Below are 16,480 nucleotides of genomic sequence, written 5' to 3' on the forward strand. Positions count from 1 at the left end.
ATGGAGGGATGCCTGGCATGTCTGAGGTAGATCAGGTGAAGACGTCAGTATTTCTTCTCATAAAATCTATCAGCTCCTCTCGCAGTTTCTTGCTTAGAGAAGATCCGACTTGAATGGTTTTAGTCGGGTCTCCATTGTATAAGGAAACTGAGATGAGCTGCTCTACAGGTTCTCTTCGGCTTTCAATTTCTCTCTGATCTAGCCCATCGTCGATGAAGAGTGCTTTAGTTGTTCTTTTTTCATTGAGAGTGCTTAGTAATATTGTCGGGCCAACTATTGATCTTTTCGCATCTCGTCGGATCCATTCTTTGTCGGAAAGCGCATGAGTAGATGGTAAGTTGAGACGATTGTTCAAAGCGTATTCAATTCGGACCACCTTAAGATGATGTTATAGGTGGATGGGACTCGAACTACAAGAAAGTTGAGGTGAATAGTCAATTGTCGAGGTGATTGTCTGACCATGATGGGGAGTTCGATCTCGTCCTCCACTTTGATCGAGTCACCTGTAAATTTGACTAGAAGAATATTAACAGGTTTGAGAAGTTCAGTAGAAAGCCATTACATTCAGAAGAAATAATCATTAAAAATCATATCAGTGAAACTTTCATTATCGACAAGACATCCTTTTACATCATAATTGATAATTGTCATTGATACAACTACAGCATCATTATGGAGAGTTTGGACTCCTCGCAAATCTACTTCAGTGAAAATGATGTCGTGTAAGTTGGTACTTGGAATTGCTTCCGCAGTCGTCTGCCCCACAGAGTCGCAGTCCCATCGAGATCATGTTGATCATGCCCACCATCGGTTGGACGTGAGTCTCTTCTTCAGGTTTTGGATGAGGTCGATCGGAAGGTCGCTGCATAGATCTCTCCCACGCATACTTCCCAAGATAACCCCGCCTTATTAGATTCTCGATCTTATTTTTTAGCTGGTGGCACTCCTTTGTGTCATGTCCATGTCGCGATGGAAGCGACAGTAGCATTTTCAATCATGAGATTTTGACTTCATTGGCGGGGGTCAACAAAGAAAACTTTCTCTTTCTATTTCCATCAGAATCTATGATCGAAAAGTAGTGAGAGGAGTGTAGGAGTCATACCTACTTACAAATTTTTGGATTTCTAGCTTAGTCAGGAAGGTGGAGTCTTCTTCTCGATATGGATCCGACTAGGCTCCTCGAAGCCTCCTTCTTTCTTGCCTTCTTCTTCTGGCCCTTTTCCTCAAATTGGCGTCGGTTAATCGTGGCTTCCTCGGTGTGGATGTACTTCTGCGTATGCTCGAAAAGTTCAACATAGGACCGAGAAAGCATCTTGTCTAGAGAGTAGATGAACTTAGAGTTTCAGAGTCTCCGCTTCATCGCCGTGATGGCTGTCGCCTCATCGAGGTCCTTGACGTCCAAAGTAGCGGTGTTGAAACGTGCCACAAACTCTCACAAAGACTCCCTGTCCTGCTGTCAAAAAGAAGAGGTTATCAGTAATTCTGGCACTCTTCGATTTGTACCAAAGTGGACCATGAATAGTTGCTCGAACTGTTCAAAAGAGTTGATGCTTCCAGTTGTAGCCCCGAGTACCATGCTTGTACATTTTTCGGAGTATAATCAGAAAAGCAATGCAGAGAAGGACATTAGATGCCCTTTGTAAAAGCATAAAGACTTTGTAGCTCTTAAGATAATCAAGTAGATCAGTAGAGCCATCATACGGCTCGATTTGCGGTATTTTGAACCGACTAGAAAGGCTCGTCGAGGATCCATCTTGAGAAAGATGAACTCGTACTGATGCCAAATTCGTTGGTCAGATGTGATGGTTAGTTTGGAGCCGTTCCAAGCGGTGATCTATCTCCTTCAGTTTTTGATGATACTCGTCCAGACATTATTGCAATACATCAGGATGCCGCGAGGAGCCTGAAGTAGAACCTTCTCCAGAAGAAGAAGATCTTGACGGAGACCGCGGCCTCTTACTTTTGTGCTGAGTTCATCGAGGGGAGTGTGGAGACCGATGGTTGTCGGAATCATGTGCCGAGACTCCGAACCAGTGGCCGTCGGATAAGTGGAGAACTCACACGACGGAAATGCCACATAGAGTGGCGGGTTAGAGATCGCGATCGGTGGCTGTGCCTGGAAGGCATATCGCAAGTCCGACCTCTTCCAGCCACTGTTGTTGGAGATCTTAAATAGCCTCCGTCAAATTTTTCAGCTACTGCATGAAGGCAGCAAATCCAGAATCTATCACCACCAACGGTCGTAAAGCACTCGGCTCTTCATAGGTCACCGAGGGTGCATCACGCCATAATGAGCATCGAACAGAACTAGCAAATACATTCTATGCCTTGTCTTGGCCATAGAGGTCCTTCAGAGAGAAGATTTTTCTCTACTCGATGTTCTCCCTTCCTGGCATGCCAAACTATTGTGACCTTTCTCCAGTGGGTAGTAGGTCGTCGGTCTGAAGCCGACTAAGAGCTGTACCTATTAGTTGGCTGTAGGATTGCCAGAGGATGATGTACCGTCGTTGGACAAGATGCACACAGTCAAAATTGAGACCGGAGATGATAAAGTTGACGAGAGAGAGATAGTGCTAGGCTTCGCTCGATGTCGGAGAAGAGGATCCTACAAAAGAAGTCCCACCAGAGGTGGCTCCAGTGAAGATCCTCTGATGCTCAAGTCAGTGAGGTGGCTCGAGAGAGAAGAGTGACAGAGTTTCTGGGTAGCAAAATAATGCGTGAATGCCTACTTGGAGGGATCCTTACTTATCTCTATTTATAGAGGGAGCAAAATGAATGATGAGAGGACAGGTAATCATGTCCTATCGTACGGTGCTGCATGGTGCCACGTGGGCATTCTTAAATGCTGATGGCGAACGTGCCTTCTATTCGGCATACTTATGGCGGCGGACGCTACTGGGTATGGGATATAATAAATGACCCTATGGGTGCATTTAATGAAATCACAATATCCCATCAGGCGCCCAGCTAGCCAACCAAGATATGGTATCTGAGTAACATGACTTGGATGTAGCCTGTCAGAATTGTATGATGGCAATGTTCGGTGCTCAGCTAGTCGGCAAAGGTCCGTGTTGTCGGAGCCGACAGAATGGAATAGTGGAGGTGCCTTATCCTCGATTGACGTAGTCTACTGTCCACCGAGTATGAACTCGATCATAGGCCACGCACCGTTGAGTGCTAGAAGCTATGGGTGGCATATTAATCTTAGTCAGATTGGTGCCGAACAGGGCGAGCGGCATTTAGTCGTCGAGTATCCATATCGGTGCCCGATATCGACCCTGTCAAGTGGGACTTGTGAGTCCTAGCCAGGTTGATTGGTGTTGCTTAGCCGGTATAGCTTTCTTAGTCGGCTCAAAGATGAAAGGATAGGATAGTCGCTAAGTGATGGGGTTCTACCCCAAACATCCAAGCTCATTTGAAGTGGGTGGGACCAAGTAGTCTTAACATTGAGTTGAGGATAGGAAAGATTAAATCTTCTAGAAGAACCATTATATTTTATTTGCATGGTACCAACCCTGTCACTTAACGCAAGAGGCACGGGTTTGATGCCTAAGGGCATCAGCCTTTTTTTCAAGCTCCTATTTCCCGGCATTCTAGTTCTATAGGTGTTAGGATCGATTTATCCAGTATTTTTCTTATTTTCTGATCAAAAATAAGGATGCCAAGCAGTTAATAGTGGAAAAGATTTGTGTGGCATACCATCAACCTGTAGCCAGAAATTAAAGAGGATAAGTTGATCACCTTGAAACTTCAAAGACTTCAAAGAACATAGAATGCTACCTACTACTGCAAATCTATTATGAAATTAAGTAATGCAAAGTAAAGAAGATAATGTAAAATAGGTTTTATTGTTCATATTTATTACAAACTCTCTTATACATTCCTCTCTTGCGGTTACAATAGTTAATTAACTTTCTCCACTCACCAATATCATGCATTGCAAGCTTAGAGGTTCTTTCTCTCCCTCTCCCCTCGTGAAGGATAAAAAGAACAAAAAATAAAGAGAGAGAAGAGGAATTTAGATAGTCCTATTTTATTTCTACTTCTGCACGTCCTCTTGAGGGTCTATGTGAAAAATTGGGCCCAAAATCTCATAAAATTATGAATTTAACCAATACAACCATAAAAAAATATTGAATTAGAGATTGAGATAACCTATGTCCGCAATTATCTAAAACTATCTTTTATATGGAGTAATCCAAATTTTGGAGGGAGAAAAAAAATGCCCTACCACTCCAAAAGTCTCTGGGTATTGCAAATATAAGCTTAGTCCGGACTTTTTTATTTCTAGTTGCACTAATCCAAACCCATAAATTTTATGGGATTTTGGCCTAAACATCCAAACAGACCTTAAAATTATGGCAGCAAATCCCATGCTCTGAACTCTCAATCCCTTCCTGATGGTGGGAAGAATGCACATTGAAGTAAATTTGCAGTGTATCGCTCCTCTCCCATGGTCTAGGATTTCAGGTTGAATGAGGACCATTGAGAGAAGAAGAAAGAGAGAGGGTGGTGGGCTAGCATACCATCCCAATGGGCGACACAAATAAGGCCGTCCAAGTCTCATGTTCTAGGCCCACAACCAAGCCACCTGTAAAGCTATAGCCATCATGGTTTCTTCTGTCCGTAGTCCAAAAGTCAACTGCTTTCAAGCCCATATAAATAACCCAATGCTACTGCAAATAAATTTCAAATATACATATAAATAATAATAATAATTATTATTTTATTATTATTATTATTATTATTATTATTATTATTATTATTATTATTATTATTATTATTATATATATATATCCTCGTGTCCAATTTTTTTAGGTTTGATATGTTGGATAGTTTAGAAACTTAGACATTCAAATCCGATCAACGGACTGTTGCTAATTATATGGCGACCATAGAATTGAACTCTAATGAATCTAGACAGCTTGGATATCTTGCTTGGCCTGGTATGTTGTTATGTGTCTATGTTCAAGTCATATGATATCTTAATTTAATCGAAGAAGAAAAAATAAGATCAAACATGCTCATAGGCATAGGCATGGCTTGAGAGGGCACAAAAGCATGATCGATCCTTTTCTTCTATGACATCAATTATTAGATCATATTTTGCATAGATTTCAAAGCACTTCAATCACAATCTTCCATCTGCCTGCATGGCTCTTAAAAAGGACATTGCAACATCAAACAGTCGGCGTCGTGAAAAATGATGAATCATTTTTTCGCATGAAAGATACAACCTGAACCCGACTCCACCGAACTATAACACAGGTGGGAAAGGATTTGGTGGCTAAAAGCATGGAGGTAGGCGCCCTTCACCTGCATGCACATTCATGTCTCTCACTCTGCTTCGGCATAAATTATCAAGAGCCTTAGTGTATTGACGAAACAGTTATTGCCACCAACGGTATTGCACCCAAGCCCAACCACCCAACCACTACCCATTAATTGTCGACCACATTCTAGCAAATCCAAAATCTTAACCACAATGCTGGCTGTTGACTAAAACCTGCAATGCTAGCAGAGTGCATTTGATGTAGCTTTTAACAACCACAGCTTAATTAGGAGGGAGCTCAAGTCTCATCTTCTAAATGAAAGCTATGTTGTGAAAACTCGAGAAGGAAAAATGCATAGGTAATTTCAGAGGAGTCCTTCCTCCTTGTAAAGCCGAGAAAATTCGCATCTAGCTTTTGTTTAATGTTACCATTTAAGATGAACAAAATGTCCACAAGCAATTCTAACCTAACACATATATCTGAAGAAGAAACTGCTAACCTACCACCGCCATGACTTGGACTTGTTGAAATCAACTGAAACCATGCATATCTGAGTTACTTTTTTTCAAAGGACACCGGCAATTTGAAAGCCTACAAGTAAACAAGATGAGGCAAAAAAGAAGACCAACATAACCAGCTCAGACTTGGAAAATCCAACTATTTTGGTCAGCATCTGCAACGGTTTGCATTGGGAGCATTATAACTTTGAAATTTTCTCAAGAACTATTAATAAACTTTCATACTATTATTTCAAGATTTTGATCGATGGGTGTAAGCAATTCATGAGAAACAGGCCAATATATCTGACTACGAAACATCAGTTATTTAAAATTCTTGACCAATCATAGTAACATTTATTGTTTTCAGCAGAGTCCATGGATTACATAAGACTGTGGACTTTGCACCCCAACCATCTGGATTATAGAAAAATGCAATACTTGAGCTCTGGGATGCCAAGTCACACGCCCAAGGCAATAGACCTAAGCAAACCAGGAGATGCCCTCACAACGGTTCCTGTTTTATACTACTAAAACAGCATTCTCTTTGAATTATTCCAACCATTCAGTTCATGAATCGGCCCTCAGATTGCATTTAAAAAACGACTGCCGAAACTTGCCGGCATATGAAGAGATCTAAGGTGCTTCACATTGCAGGAAGATTTCAAAGTCAACATTCCTTTTTTTTTTTTTCTCTTTCCTTTCCTTTAAACACTAACTTGGTTCAAGCGTAACCCCAACATTAATATGGTCAAAAAATGGTCTCATAAGTATTCAAATGTAGAATTCCATCGAAGGAAATACTCGAGCATGGCTCATTATTGCTGGTGGTTATGCGTCAAAAAATGCATGCTCGTCAGATTTTCCATTTGAATTTCTCCTACGTTCGATGAAACATCTGCAAAATGTCCTAAAAAGTCGGTGCAGAACCAGATTACGACCTCGTAATGATATATTTAATTTGAATAAGTGAGAGTTTTCTTTTTAGTGACATTGGCATTTCTGATATCCTGAAAAAAGCTTGAGATCAGAAGAAAAAAGGAAGACTGATGATTTAAAGAGGAGAGTTCTTTCCAGCAGATCAATAGATGTAAGCAAGACAGGCAAAGATTAGAATAGACGAATATGGATAAGAAGCAAACAAATAAATAAATAGCTCATCAACTTTGTAAACGGTCTATTTAATCGTTTGAACTCCAGTTGAAAACCCTGGCCATCAGGAAACCATCGAAATCGTGATTTCTCCCCTGGAGTAACTATTTTGACCATTGATCCCAGGCTGAGTCCAGCCTTACATACTTGTAGACAATTTTATTTTCCTGGTAGGAGGGATGTAGTCCTTCCCTTTAGTGCTCTTTCTTTGAACATTCAGCCAATTATACCACTTTGGCCAAGTCCCCTTGTAGACCGAAAATTAAATGTAAGATTTCTTCTCGACTTGAAATGAGAAATTGATTGCTCTGCATTTATTTTATGATGAACCTTTAAATACGGCACTACCATCATTCCCCAGATGCACACACATTCCTTCCCTTCATAGAAGCATGGAGATTGATCAAGCTCATGGCTCGACCAACCTCGGTGCTTACTTCCCTAACAACAATTCTGTGCTATTTAGTTTACTAAGGACGAAGTCGGTTCGAAGTAAAGAAGCAGAAGAGAGGACCGCATGGCTGCGATCTCAGCTGATCGGAACCGGCCTGGAGTTCGACACCCCATTTGGAAAGCGCCTTCTCACATATGCCGATCACACAGCATCAGGGAGGTGTTTGCAGTACATTGAGAACTATATCATCCAAGAAGTCCTCCCTGCCTATGGTGCTCTATTAGCCTCCTTAGCTTCCTAATTTCTATCTCCCTTCTCTTTGTTCGCATCAAGCCATTTCTTTCAAACTTTAGAAGTCTTCAACAACAATTCATTGTGTAAATTTTAGTTATTACTTTATAGTTTGTCTTCTGAATTGGATGGAAGAAATGATTCTGGATTGATCTGCTTACAGGGAACACCCACACAGATGATAGCTTTGTGGGAAGCAAGACCACAAGGATGGTTCACAAAGCCACAGAGTACATTAAGCGATGCATGGGAGGAGGACCCAACGAGGCACTCATATTTTGTGGCTCAGGCTCCTCTGCGGCCATCAAGCGCCTCCAAGAGGTGATCGGCATTGCGGTGCCTTCGATCATGCGAGAGAGATTACTGCAGAGCCTGAGGGATGAGGAAAGATGGGTAGTCTTTGTAGGGCCATACGAGCATCACTCCAACCTCCTCTCATGGCGTCAAAGCCTTGCAGAGGTGGTGGAGATAGGCTTGGATGAGAGGGGCCTTCTCAACATGGAGGCCTTGAAGCTCGAGCTCATGTCCCCAAAGTATGCAAACCGTCCTCTGCTGGGCTCCTTCTCGGCCGGCAGCAATGTCACCGGAATCCTCACTGATACCCGGGCTTTGGCTCGCCTTCTTCACCAACATGGAGCCTTTGCATGCTTCGACTTTGCTGCAAGGTAGGACATAGCCTTCATAGTTTTCTCTCGTTGAATGGGCTGAGATGGGACTTGGATTGGGTCCTTGATAGAATAGTTCTCAGCTGGGTTGTGTCGAGCCTGTTTCTGTTTTCTGTCTTGGTTTGGACAGTTCTCAGTTTTGAAAATTTCAAAGTATCAACTTAGACGAAAAGAAGATAAAGATGTAGAGCGACCAAGGTGGGTTTGACACTCTAACTTGGTCAAATCCTTTGCTTTATATTTTAGTTTAGCAGCAAATACCTTTTAGTAATACTCAATTGAGCAGGTAGTGCAATTTATTTGTTAAGAATGAATCAGACGTAATTCCAGATCAGGTGATAGCTTGACTTAAACCGTGAGCAGGCCAGCTATCATGAATTGGAGACTTGGGAGTCCATTAAAAATTATAGTTTGACCTTGTGATACTCTTTTTTTTTAAGGGAAGATCTTTTGATATATGGCTGGTCTTAATATCTAAATACATTAATTATTGTCCTTTCTTCTATCTTCAACTTGAGATGTTGCTTGTTTGCTTCCCGCGTATATATATATATTTTTTTCCTCAGTTTCTTTGTCTCATAAAGAAATGTAAATTCTCCTCTAATATCCGTAAGTAGGAAACTACTTGCCCGGAATTTCTATGTAGATAAAGATCATATATTAGCTTTAAGAAATGTCCACCTACAAATAAGGTATGTCAGCAACTTCTCTGACTATCCAACTTCAAATGCTCTAATATTAAACAAAAACATTCAGAGACCTAAACTGAACCATCTTTAAGGACTACTTCATCAACTATGATTATGTCTTGGCCTTCATGTACATGTTTAAGGATTAGTTGCAACATGATGGTGCTTATGTGGCCTTATGTTTCATTGTGCAGTGGCCCATACGTGGAAATTGACATGCGATCTGGAGATATAGAAGGATATGATGCAGTTTTCCTCAGTCCACACAAGTTTATTGGGGGCCCTGGAACTCCTGGCATCCTTCTGATGAACAAAGACCTGTATCAGCTGGGGTCTTCTCCACCTTCAACTTGTGGAGGTGGTACTGTTGCTTATGTCAATGGCTTCGATGAGAAGGTAAGAAGACTTCATGGTAGGATTGACTTATTCTAGGATAAGCATCTAAGATAACACAAAAATTTTAATGTAGGATACGCTATACTATGATCATATTGAAGAGAGGGAAGACAGTGGAACTCCACCCATCATCCAAAAGGTCAGAGCTGCATTGGCCTTCTGGGTGAAAGAGTACATAGGCCATGACTTCATTGATCTCCAAGAGAGACTTTATGCTGAGACAGCACTGAGAAGGTTCCTACCCAACAAAAATATTGTAGTACTAGGCAACAAGCATGTCAAGCGACTCCCGATCTTCTCCTTCCTTGTGTACACTCCCATGAATTCCTCAAGTAATGAAGCATATGGTCCTAGAACTAGTAATGGAGTAATGAGAGAAGCTTATAGGTGGTCAGAGGTAGAGAACAACAAAGGCAAGCCCCTCCATGGGCGCTTCGTCGCGAAGCTACTTAATGACCTCTTTGGCATCCAGGCTCGCGGCGGGTGTGCTTGTGCCGGTCCCTATGGTCACTATCTCCTTGAAGTAGATGAGAAACTTTCTCTTCACATTCGATCAGCTATCCTGAAGGTAGTAATCTCATCTCAACATCCATTGCCAATATCACCTAATATGATTATGTGATCATTCCATGGATGCTACAACAACTTGACCAGTCTACTTCATTTCGATTCATTTCGAAGAAAATTCTCTCCTACTTATTCATATATGATGCCGATTATAGCTAAGGATGATTCTCCAATCATTTGCTATGAATATTAATGCTAGTTGTCATATTGGACAGGGGTACAGTGGATTGAAACCTGGATGGACTAGAATTAGCTTCCCATACTACATGTCCAAAGAAGAGTTTGCATTCATCCTTGCTTCACTTGAGTTCATCGCAATGTACGGTCATCGATTCCTCCCTCTGTATCAATTTGATTGGGTGACAGGGGATTGGACTTTTCGGAAGCGTGTGTTCAAGTATCATCTGATGAAGGAAGAACTAGCCCTTGCATCGCTTGACTTCTTGGTGGAGAATGGTATTGGTGCAAAGGAAGAGAAGGCAGGGAATCTGGAGGCAGGAGGTAATGAGAGCTCCAAGACAACAAGTGTTGCTCAAAGATTTGAGAGTTATTTGGAGAGTGCAAGAAGCATTGCCCTTTCCCTTCCAGAGAACCCTCATCCAAGCAGTGTTCCAGAAGACATAGATCCAAGCCTAATCCTTTTCAGAATCTAATGAGCTCTGTAATTTATATGTAACAGACTCTTTTTTGAATATAAAAAAAAAAGAGTAAAACTATAAAATGAGGCTAGTATTTTTGCAGTTCATCAAAGTCCATGGGGAAATATCCCCTATAGTAGCTAGTAGGGGTGAGCCTAGCAAGATTTGGAGTGTGTGAAAGGCTTCAGTAAGCTTCAGGCAGAGGAATATATTGGCATGTTTTAAGTTTAACTAGAATAATATAATATATATTTATATTGAATCCTGGAGTCTTTTAGTACTCTTTTTTTATTTATTATTATTGAAGAAAGTATCCTTAACTACTTGGCAAGTTCATTGTTTCGGCCAAAAATAGAAAAGATGTGAGCTGTGGTAGAAGTAGAAGTAGAAGTAGAAGGCCGAAGTCTATAAATGCGAACAGGTTTTTTTTTTTTTTTTTTTGAGTAAATAAATGCGAACAGGTTGCAGCAGAGATTGTTCAAGTTATCGTCATTTCCCTCAGAATAAAAAACACACGAGACCGCGTTGATCCTCGTTGGCAAATACCAGGCTGCTGCGAACCACGCGTCCCTCCACCGCTCGCATCATATGAATGCACAACTATCCTACGTAATCATTTATTATTTTGAAAGGGAAGAAAACCATCTGTAAAAGATCACCGTATGCACCTTTTCTCCCATCTCCTCTGGTAAATCAGCTCTTTATATATATTCTATATATTTATAATAAATTGGAGGAAGTTTCTCTCTTCTCTCTGCTTTTCATTAAAAAAAAAAAAAGAAAAAAATCTATTTTCAAGGCCTCCGTCACAGACACATTTAGTTGGAAAGACTTGAACTTTGAAATAGGAACAGAAATAAATGTTTTACTAATCATTTGACTGGGGGAGCCGCATCCCATTTTATTTTTAAGGTGAAATGAAAATATCTCAATCCCTCGAAACTCAATTTCTACTCTTTTTTAAAATTTAATTTTTACTTTAATTTTAATTTCACGAACTAAATATATTGGGAGATACAATCATTCTGATTTCTATTCCAATTCATTGTGATCGTAATCAAAAAAAAAAAAAAAATATATATATATATATATATATATTATATATATATATATATATATTTGACCTGATAACTTTCAAGTACATATATCAGAAAAATGTCCATTAAGCTCGGAATATACAAAGTCATAATATTGTATGAAGGTATTTTAGGTGAACAAGGCACTTCATAAAAATTCGCACCGCGTATCTCCACCTTGCGAACTGGGCAACTTGGAGTTGGTCAATGGCAACCCCACCAAGAGCCATTAAAGTCTAAACTAGCTGTCCATGAATTGCTTATCTGTACAGAGGTTTCCATTCTCTTTAATATCAAACTAGTATTTCACATGTGGGATGTACAAGCCTTGCCAAGGGAGTGTGAATTTTTCTTTCTTTTTCCATCTCCAGTTCATGATTGAACTAGAGATGTCCAATTGTCAAAGCCAATCACGAGCTATATACTGCTGAAGGATTGAAGATTGAGCAGGGTTCATGAGATACATGTGTGATTCAGTTCTCTGCTTGATCTGAAACCAAGGAAAAGTTATAAGGACATACCTACCCCAAGATTTAAATCATAGACCTCTTCGAACTGAAGTGGGATGCCAACAAGCTTAGCTTAGCCTCTTAGATAAGTAATTAAAGGTCTGTTTGGTCAAGCTATAAAAATCAGCTTATTTTGAAATAACTTCTTTTCAAATAGAATTTCAGAAGAAGTGCTGAAAGAGAAAAGCAGTTTGTATTTCGCAAAATCATCAGTATTTGAGAAGTGTTTGACAAATCCTTCCAAATAAGTATTTTTGACTGTCAAATTATGAAAAAAGACATATATAGATTTATTATACAATTAATATTATTTAAATAGATAAATGATTTTAAATATTCATTATGGTTAATTTTAATTAAGTTTTTTTATTTCTATTTAATTAAAATATAAAAAATAAAATAACAAAAAAATATATTAAAAATTTTAATCAATATAAATACAATTGAATCAAAGATAATACATATTGAACAAATTAATGAGAGGATTACGTGAAAATAAATAGAAATAATTTTGATAAATAATGATTTTGAATAAGAATATTTTTATCTTGAAAAAATTAATTTTCTGCTATTGTTTTTGCTTCTACTTCCAAAAAAAGCTTTAATTTTCTGCTTCCTTCCTGCAGCATAAAAACTGCTTCTACTACCACTCAAAAGCAGATTATTTTTTAAAATAAATTTGGTCAAATACTCTGTAAAGAAGAGTTGATTACAGAGTCACAAAAGAAATGGAAATGTTGAAACATATATGATAGAATAGAGTTTAAGTCAAAATTAGGCCTATGGAAAAGTGAAACTCTTGGGATGTATCTTAAAATTCATATTTAGTAGTAAGGGATAGATGAAAAGAAAGTCCGATGCGAAAAAAATGCTCGCTGAACTTCTAATATTTTGACTACGAAGGCAAAGGAGTTGGTTGGCTGGCTAAAATTTTACATTGTTAATATCACTTAGACTTTTCCAATGAAGGTGTTTTGATATCATCACCTTGGACCTGGAACACTTGCAACGAAGTTCTAATTCCAAGTTGAAGGGCGGTCCTCTACTTGTTCAGACCAGCAACTCGAACATTCTTAAGTCTTATTCACTAATTGTTATCAAGTAGAGAACAGCAACATGTGGAAAATGACATGGAGGGTTATCTTATCTTGGACCCAAGTTCATTAACTAAGGTCATGCTTCGACTGTCAATAATCCTACTTAAGCAACTGCATGGAAATTTTAGTCATGCAGGTTCATATATTCTGATCCATGACTTTGAAATACTAGAAGAGAAATAAATTCCATTCAATGAATAGAAAAATTGCTCCATTTCATGAAAAATGTGAATCGGACAAGTGAGCATCAGGATAAAATTTAGGTCCTCGAGGCATCTGCATGGGATACTACCTGTTTGAGGTCCACTGCATAAGCTTATACTGTAGACAAGGTGGAAATCACCTACCTTATTCTATCCCTGTGGAATACTGTACCTGGACCCCACTTCTTTAATCCATGCCTCGTTGATTCAGTGGCCTTAAAAAAACCAGAGAGAAATATTAAGAAAAAGGAAAAAATAAGAGAGAGCAGAGAAAGAAAAAGAACCAGAAAAGAGAGCAGGAAGCCAACAACTTGAATTCAGAAAAATCAGTAGGAGAGGACTCTTGCTCCTTCACCAGTTCTAGTTATTCCTAAAAAAACGCAAAAGCACACACACACACACACACACAGAGAGAGAGAGAGAGAGATGGGCACCACCCTCTTCACAAGCTGCTGCTTGTCCTTGAGGCAACTGCATAAAGACCAAATCTGTGAGAGGAGATTACTTCATGAGAAGGGTGGAGGGAGGAGTGGGTTCTATGTAGCAGCAACAAGAGGGTGTGGCCCAACAGAGGAAGAAGACAGGGAGAGGCCTGTTGAGTTCTTAGGGAGGAGGTGCGCACTAGTTTCTGGGTTGTCTTTGGCTTCTGGAATGGTGTTTGGTTTTCCAAGAGATGGGCTGGCAGTGAAGCAGGGTCTCTTGGCTGGGAGGATTCCTGGTTTATCTGAGCCTGATGAAAAAGGTTGGTTTTTAATTTTTATTGTACCTTTTTTTTCTTCATAAAAATGTTTGTTATATGCTAATTAAGTTAAAATATGTCTTTCTAAGTTTTTAGTATAGAATCATGATGTCATTCTTCTTTTACATTCAAATTTATTGAATTTGGTCCCCAGAGAATTTTAGACCTGTTTAGTTGTCATATCTTAGTACAGTGGTCAAATTAAGGCTCAAAAATGGAAAAAATCATAAAATGATAAGGAGAAAATTAGAGAGGTAGCTCTGCTACTGTTTTTCTCCAAAATTAGAAAAAAAAAAAAAAAAAAGGGAGAGATTCTACTGCAAGTAGAAATTCCCATTTTAATGATTTTAGGCTTTACAAAAATTCATAGCAAAACCAAATACCAATTTATAGATACTCGTGGCGTGCACCCGATTGCTTCAATGCTCTTCAACTGTGGTAACTATTCTCTTTAAACATGATATCAAAGCCTAATGATGTGCAGTCATCTGCTTCAATATTCTTCTATTATGTCTCTTTTTCTCTTCAATCAATGGATGACTATTCACAAGGAAAGGAATTGCTCAGACAGGTTGGAGGACATACCAGAGACCGGATGACAAGTCTGGAGGACATGGAGTGGGTTGGAGCCCAATAATCCCATACACCTTCAAAGTTCCTGAGGGCTGGGAAGAGGTAAAATCTTTTCTTTACCAGTCAATTTTGTGTGCAATCAATCATTCTGATGGATAATTCATGAAGTGCACAGCTACTAGGATTTTTTTTTTTTGGTGCAAGAAGGCTAATTTTGGCCCCTCACTTTCTTCTACACATTACAATTTAATATATATTGTTTTGCCTTAGGTTCCTGTATCAATTGCTGATCTTGGTGGTACAGAGATTGATTTAAGATTTGCAAGCTCACAAGAAGGTCGCCTGTTTGTTATTGTAGCTCCTGTTCTGAGATTTGCAGGTAGTCAACCTTGAATACTACAGCCTCTTCTCCTGTTCCCTCTGCTTTATAGACAATATTAGCTCTGATAATAAGCTAGTGTAGTTTAAATTCGTACTTTTTTTTTTTGGGTAGAAGATAATACTGAAATTAGAACAGAACAACTCATTACAACAAAGATAACAAAAACCCACAGCATCCAAACTAATCAACCAAGCGTAGCAAATCAATTTACCTGATACGCCAAATGAATATTTTGCTAAAACCTAAGGGTAAGGACCATGTTCCCCAAATGAGTATCTCCAATCATTAAATGAGATTATGAAGTGCAACAGATAGACCAAACTTAAATTGGAGAAGCTAGGGTGAACCGCTGCTGTTGTGGCAGTATAATGACTTATAAGTGAAGTGCTTTGATGTAGAGCAATACCAACCCATACTGATTGGTCTGTGTTGCTCCAGGACTCTTTAGATAAGATACACCAGTCCATAGTTTGGCAAGATCAGAACATGGTAAGAACTTGATGACATGATATGACACATTGATCATGGTTGCTTGCACTAACCTCAAACAGATATTCATAATTTGAGCAAATTAAGTATATAACAAAAAACAATAGGTTGCTCCAGTTCATCAGCCCTCATATTAGGAATTCTGAAGTGAATACCAGTTCCAAGTCTCCCAGAGTTCTTTTCTTTTCCTTTAGGAAGAACTTGAGGAACACATTCCCATGATATTATAACACATTCTCGAAATTTATTGCATTTTAGATCTTGGAGAAAATGCCAGAATTGAACAAATTGGACCACCTGAGAAGGTGATCAATGCTTTTGGGCCAGAAGTTATTGGTGAGAATGTAGAAGGGAAGGTTCTAAGCATGGAAGTAGCAGAGCATTCAGGAAGAACATATTATCAGTACGAACTGGAACCTCCCCATGCACTCATCACAGCAACCGCTGCTGGAAACCGGCTCTACTTGTTCAATGTAACTGCAAATGGTAATACAATCTCCATCATTTTCAGACTGGCCTACCTTGTCGGAAAACAAAGTTAAGGGTTTTGGAACTCATGAAGCTATCTCTTTTTGCAGGTCTTCAATGGAAGAGGCACTTCAAGGACTTGAAACAGATTGCAGATTCTTTTCGTGTAATATAAAATTGCATGGGTTGAAGAAATATCATGTATAGTTTTTCTTAATAATTAATGAATATTTTGCGACACAATCACAACATTATGAGATTCTGTTGCATGATACTAGTGATCATGAGGTACCACCAATAAAAAAGAAAAATATTATGAAGAATAATGGGAGTAAAATAATTAGTACTCTTAGAAATGTATCATACAATTCTGGATAAGAAC

At 39.2% G+C, this 16,480-nt stretch overlaps 2 protein-coding genes across 2 annotated transcripts; both read left to right on the plus strand.

The window, feature by feature from the left end:
• The first annotated feature begins 7,284 nt into the window (after positions 1-7,284).
• LOC105051899 (uncharacterized) lies at positions 7,285-10,793 on the plus strand. The gene is made up of 5 exons (XM_010932542.3): positions 7,285-7,588; positions 7,771-8,272; positions 9,156-9,357; positions 9,431-9,925; positions 10,140-10,793. The coding sequence occupies exons 1-5, from the start codon at positions 7,315-7,317 to the stop codon at positions 10,575-10,577; spliced, it is 1,911 nt and encodes a 636-aa protein (XP_010930844.1). The 5' UTR covers positions 7,285-7,314; the 3' UTR covers positions 10,578-10,793.
• Positions 10,794-13,699: 2,906 nt separating this feature from the next.
• On the plus strand, positions 13,700-16,352 carry LOC105051744 (psbP domain-containing protein 4, chloroplastic). The gene is made up of 5 exons (XM_010932334.4): positions 13,700-14,189; positions 14,758-14,861; positions 15,030-15,138; positions 15,889-16,116; positions 16,209-16,352. The coding sequence occupies exons 1-5, from the start codon at positions 13,874-13,876 to the stop codon at positions 16,271-16,273; spliced, it is 822 nt and encodes a 273-aa protein (XP_010930636.2). The 5' UTR covers positions 13,700-13,873; the 3' UTR covers positions 16,274-16,352.
• The last annotated feature ends 128 nt before the right edge of the window (positions 16,353-16,480 follow it).

Source organism: Elaeis guineensis, chromosome 9 (assembly GCF_000442705.2).
Source record: "Elaeis guineensis isolate ETL-2024a chromosome 9, EG11, whole genome shotgun sequence".
Lineage (NCBI taxonomy): Eukaryota > Viridiplantae > Streptophyta > Magnoliopsida > Arecales > Arecaceae > Elaeis > Elaeis guineensis.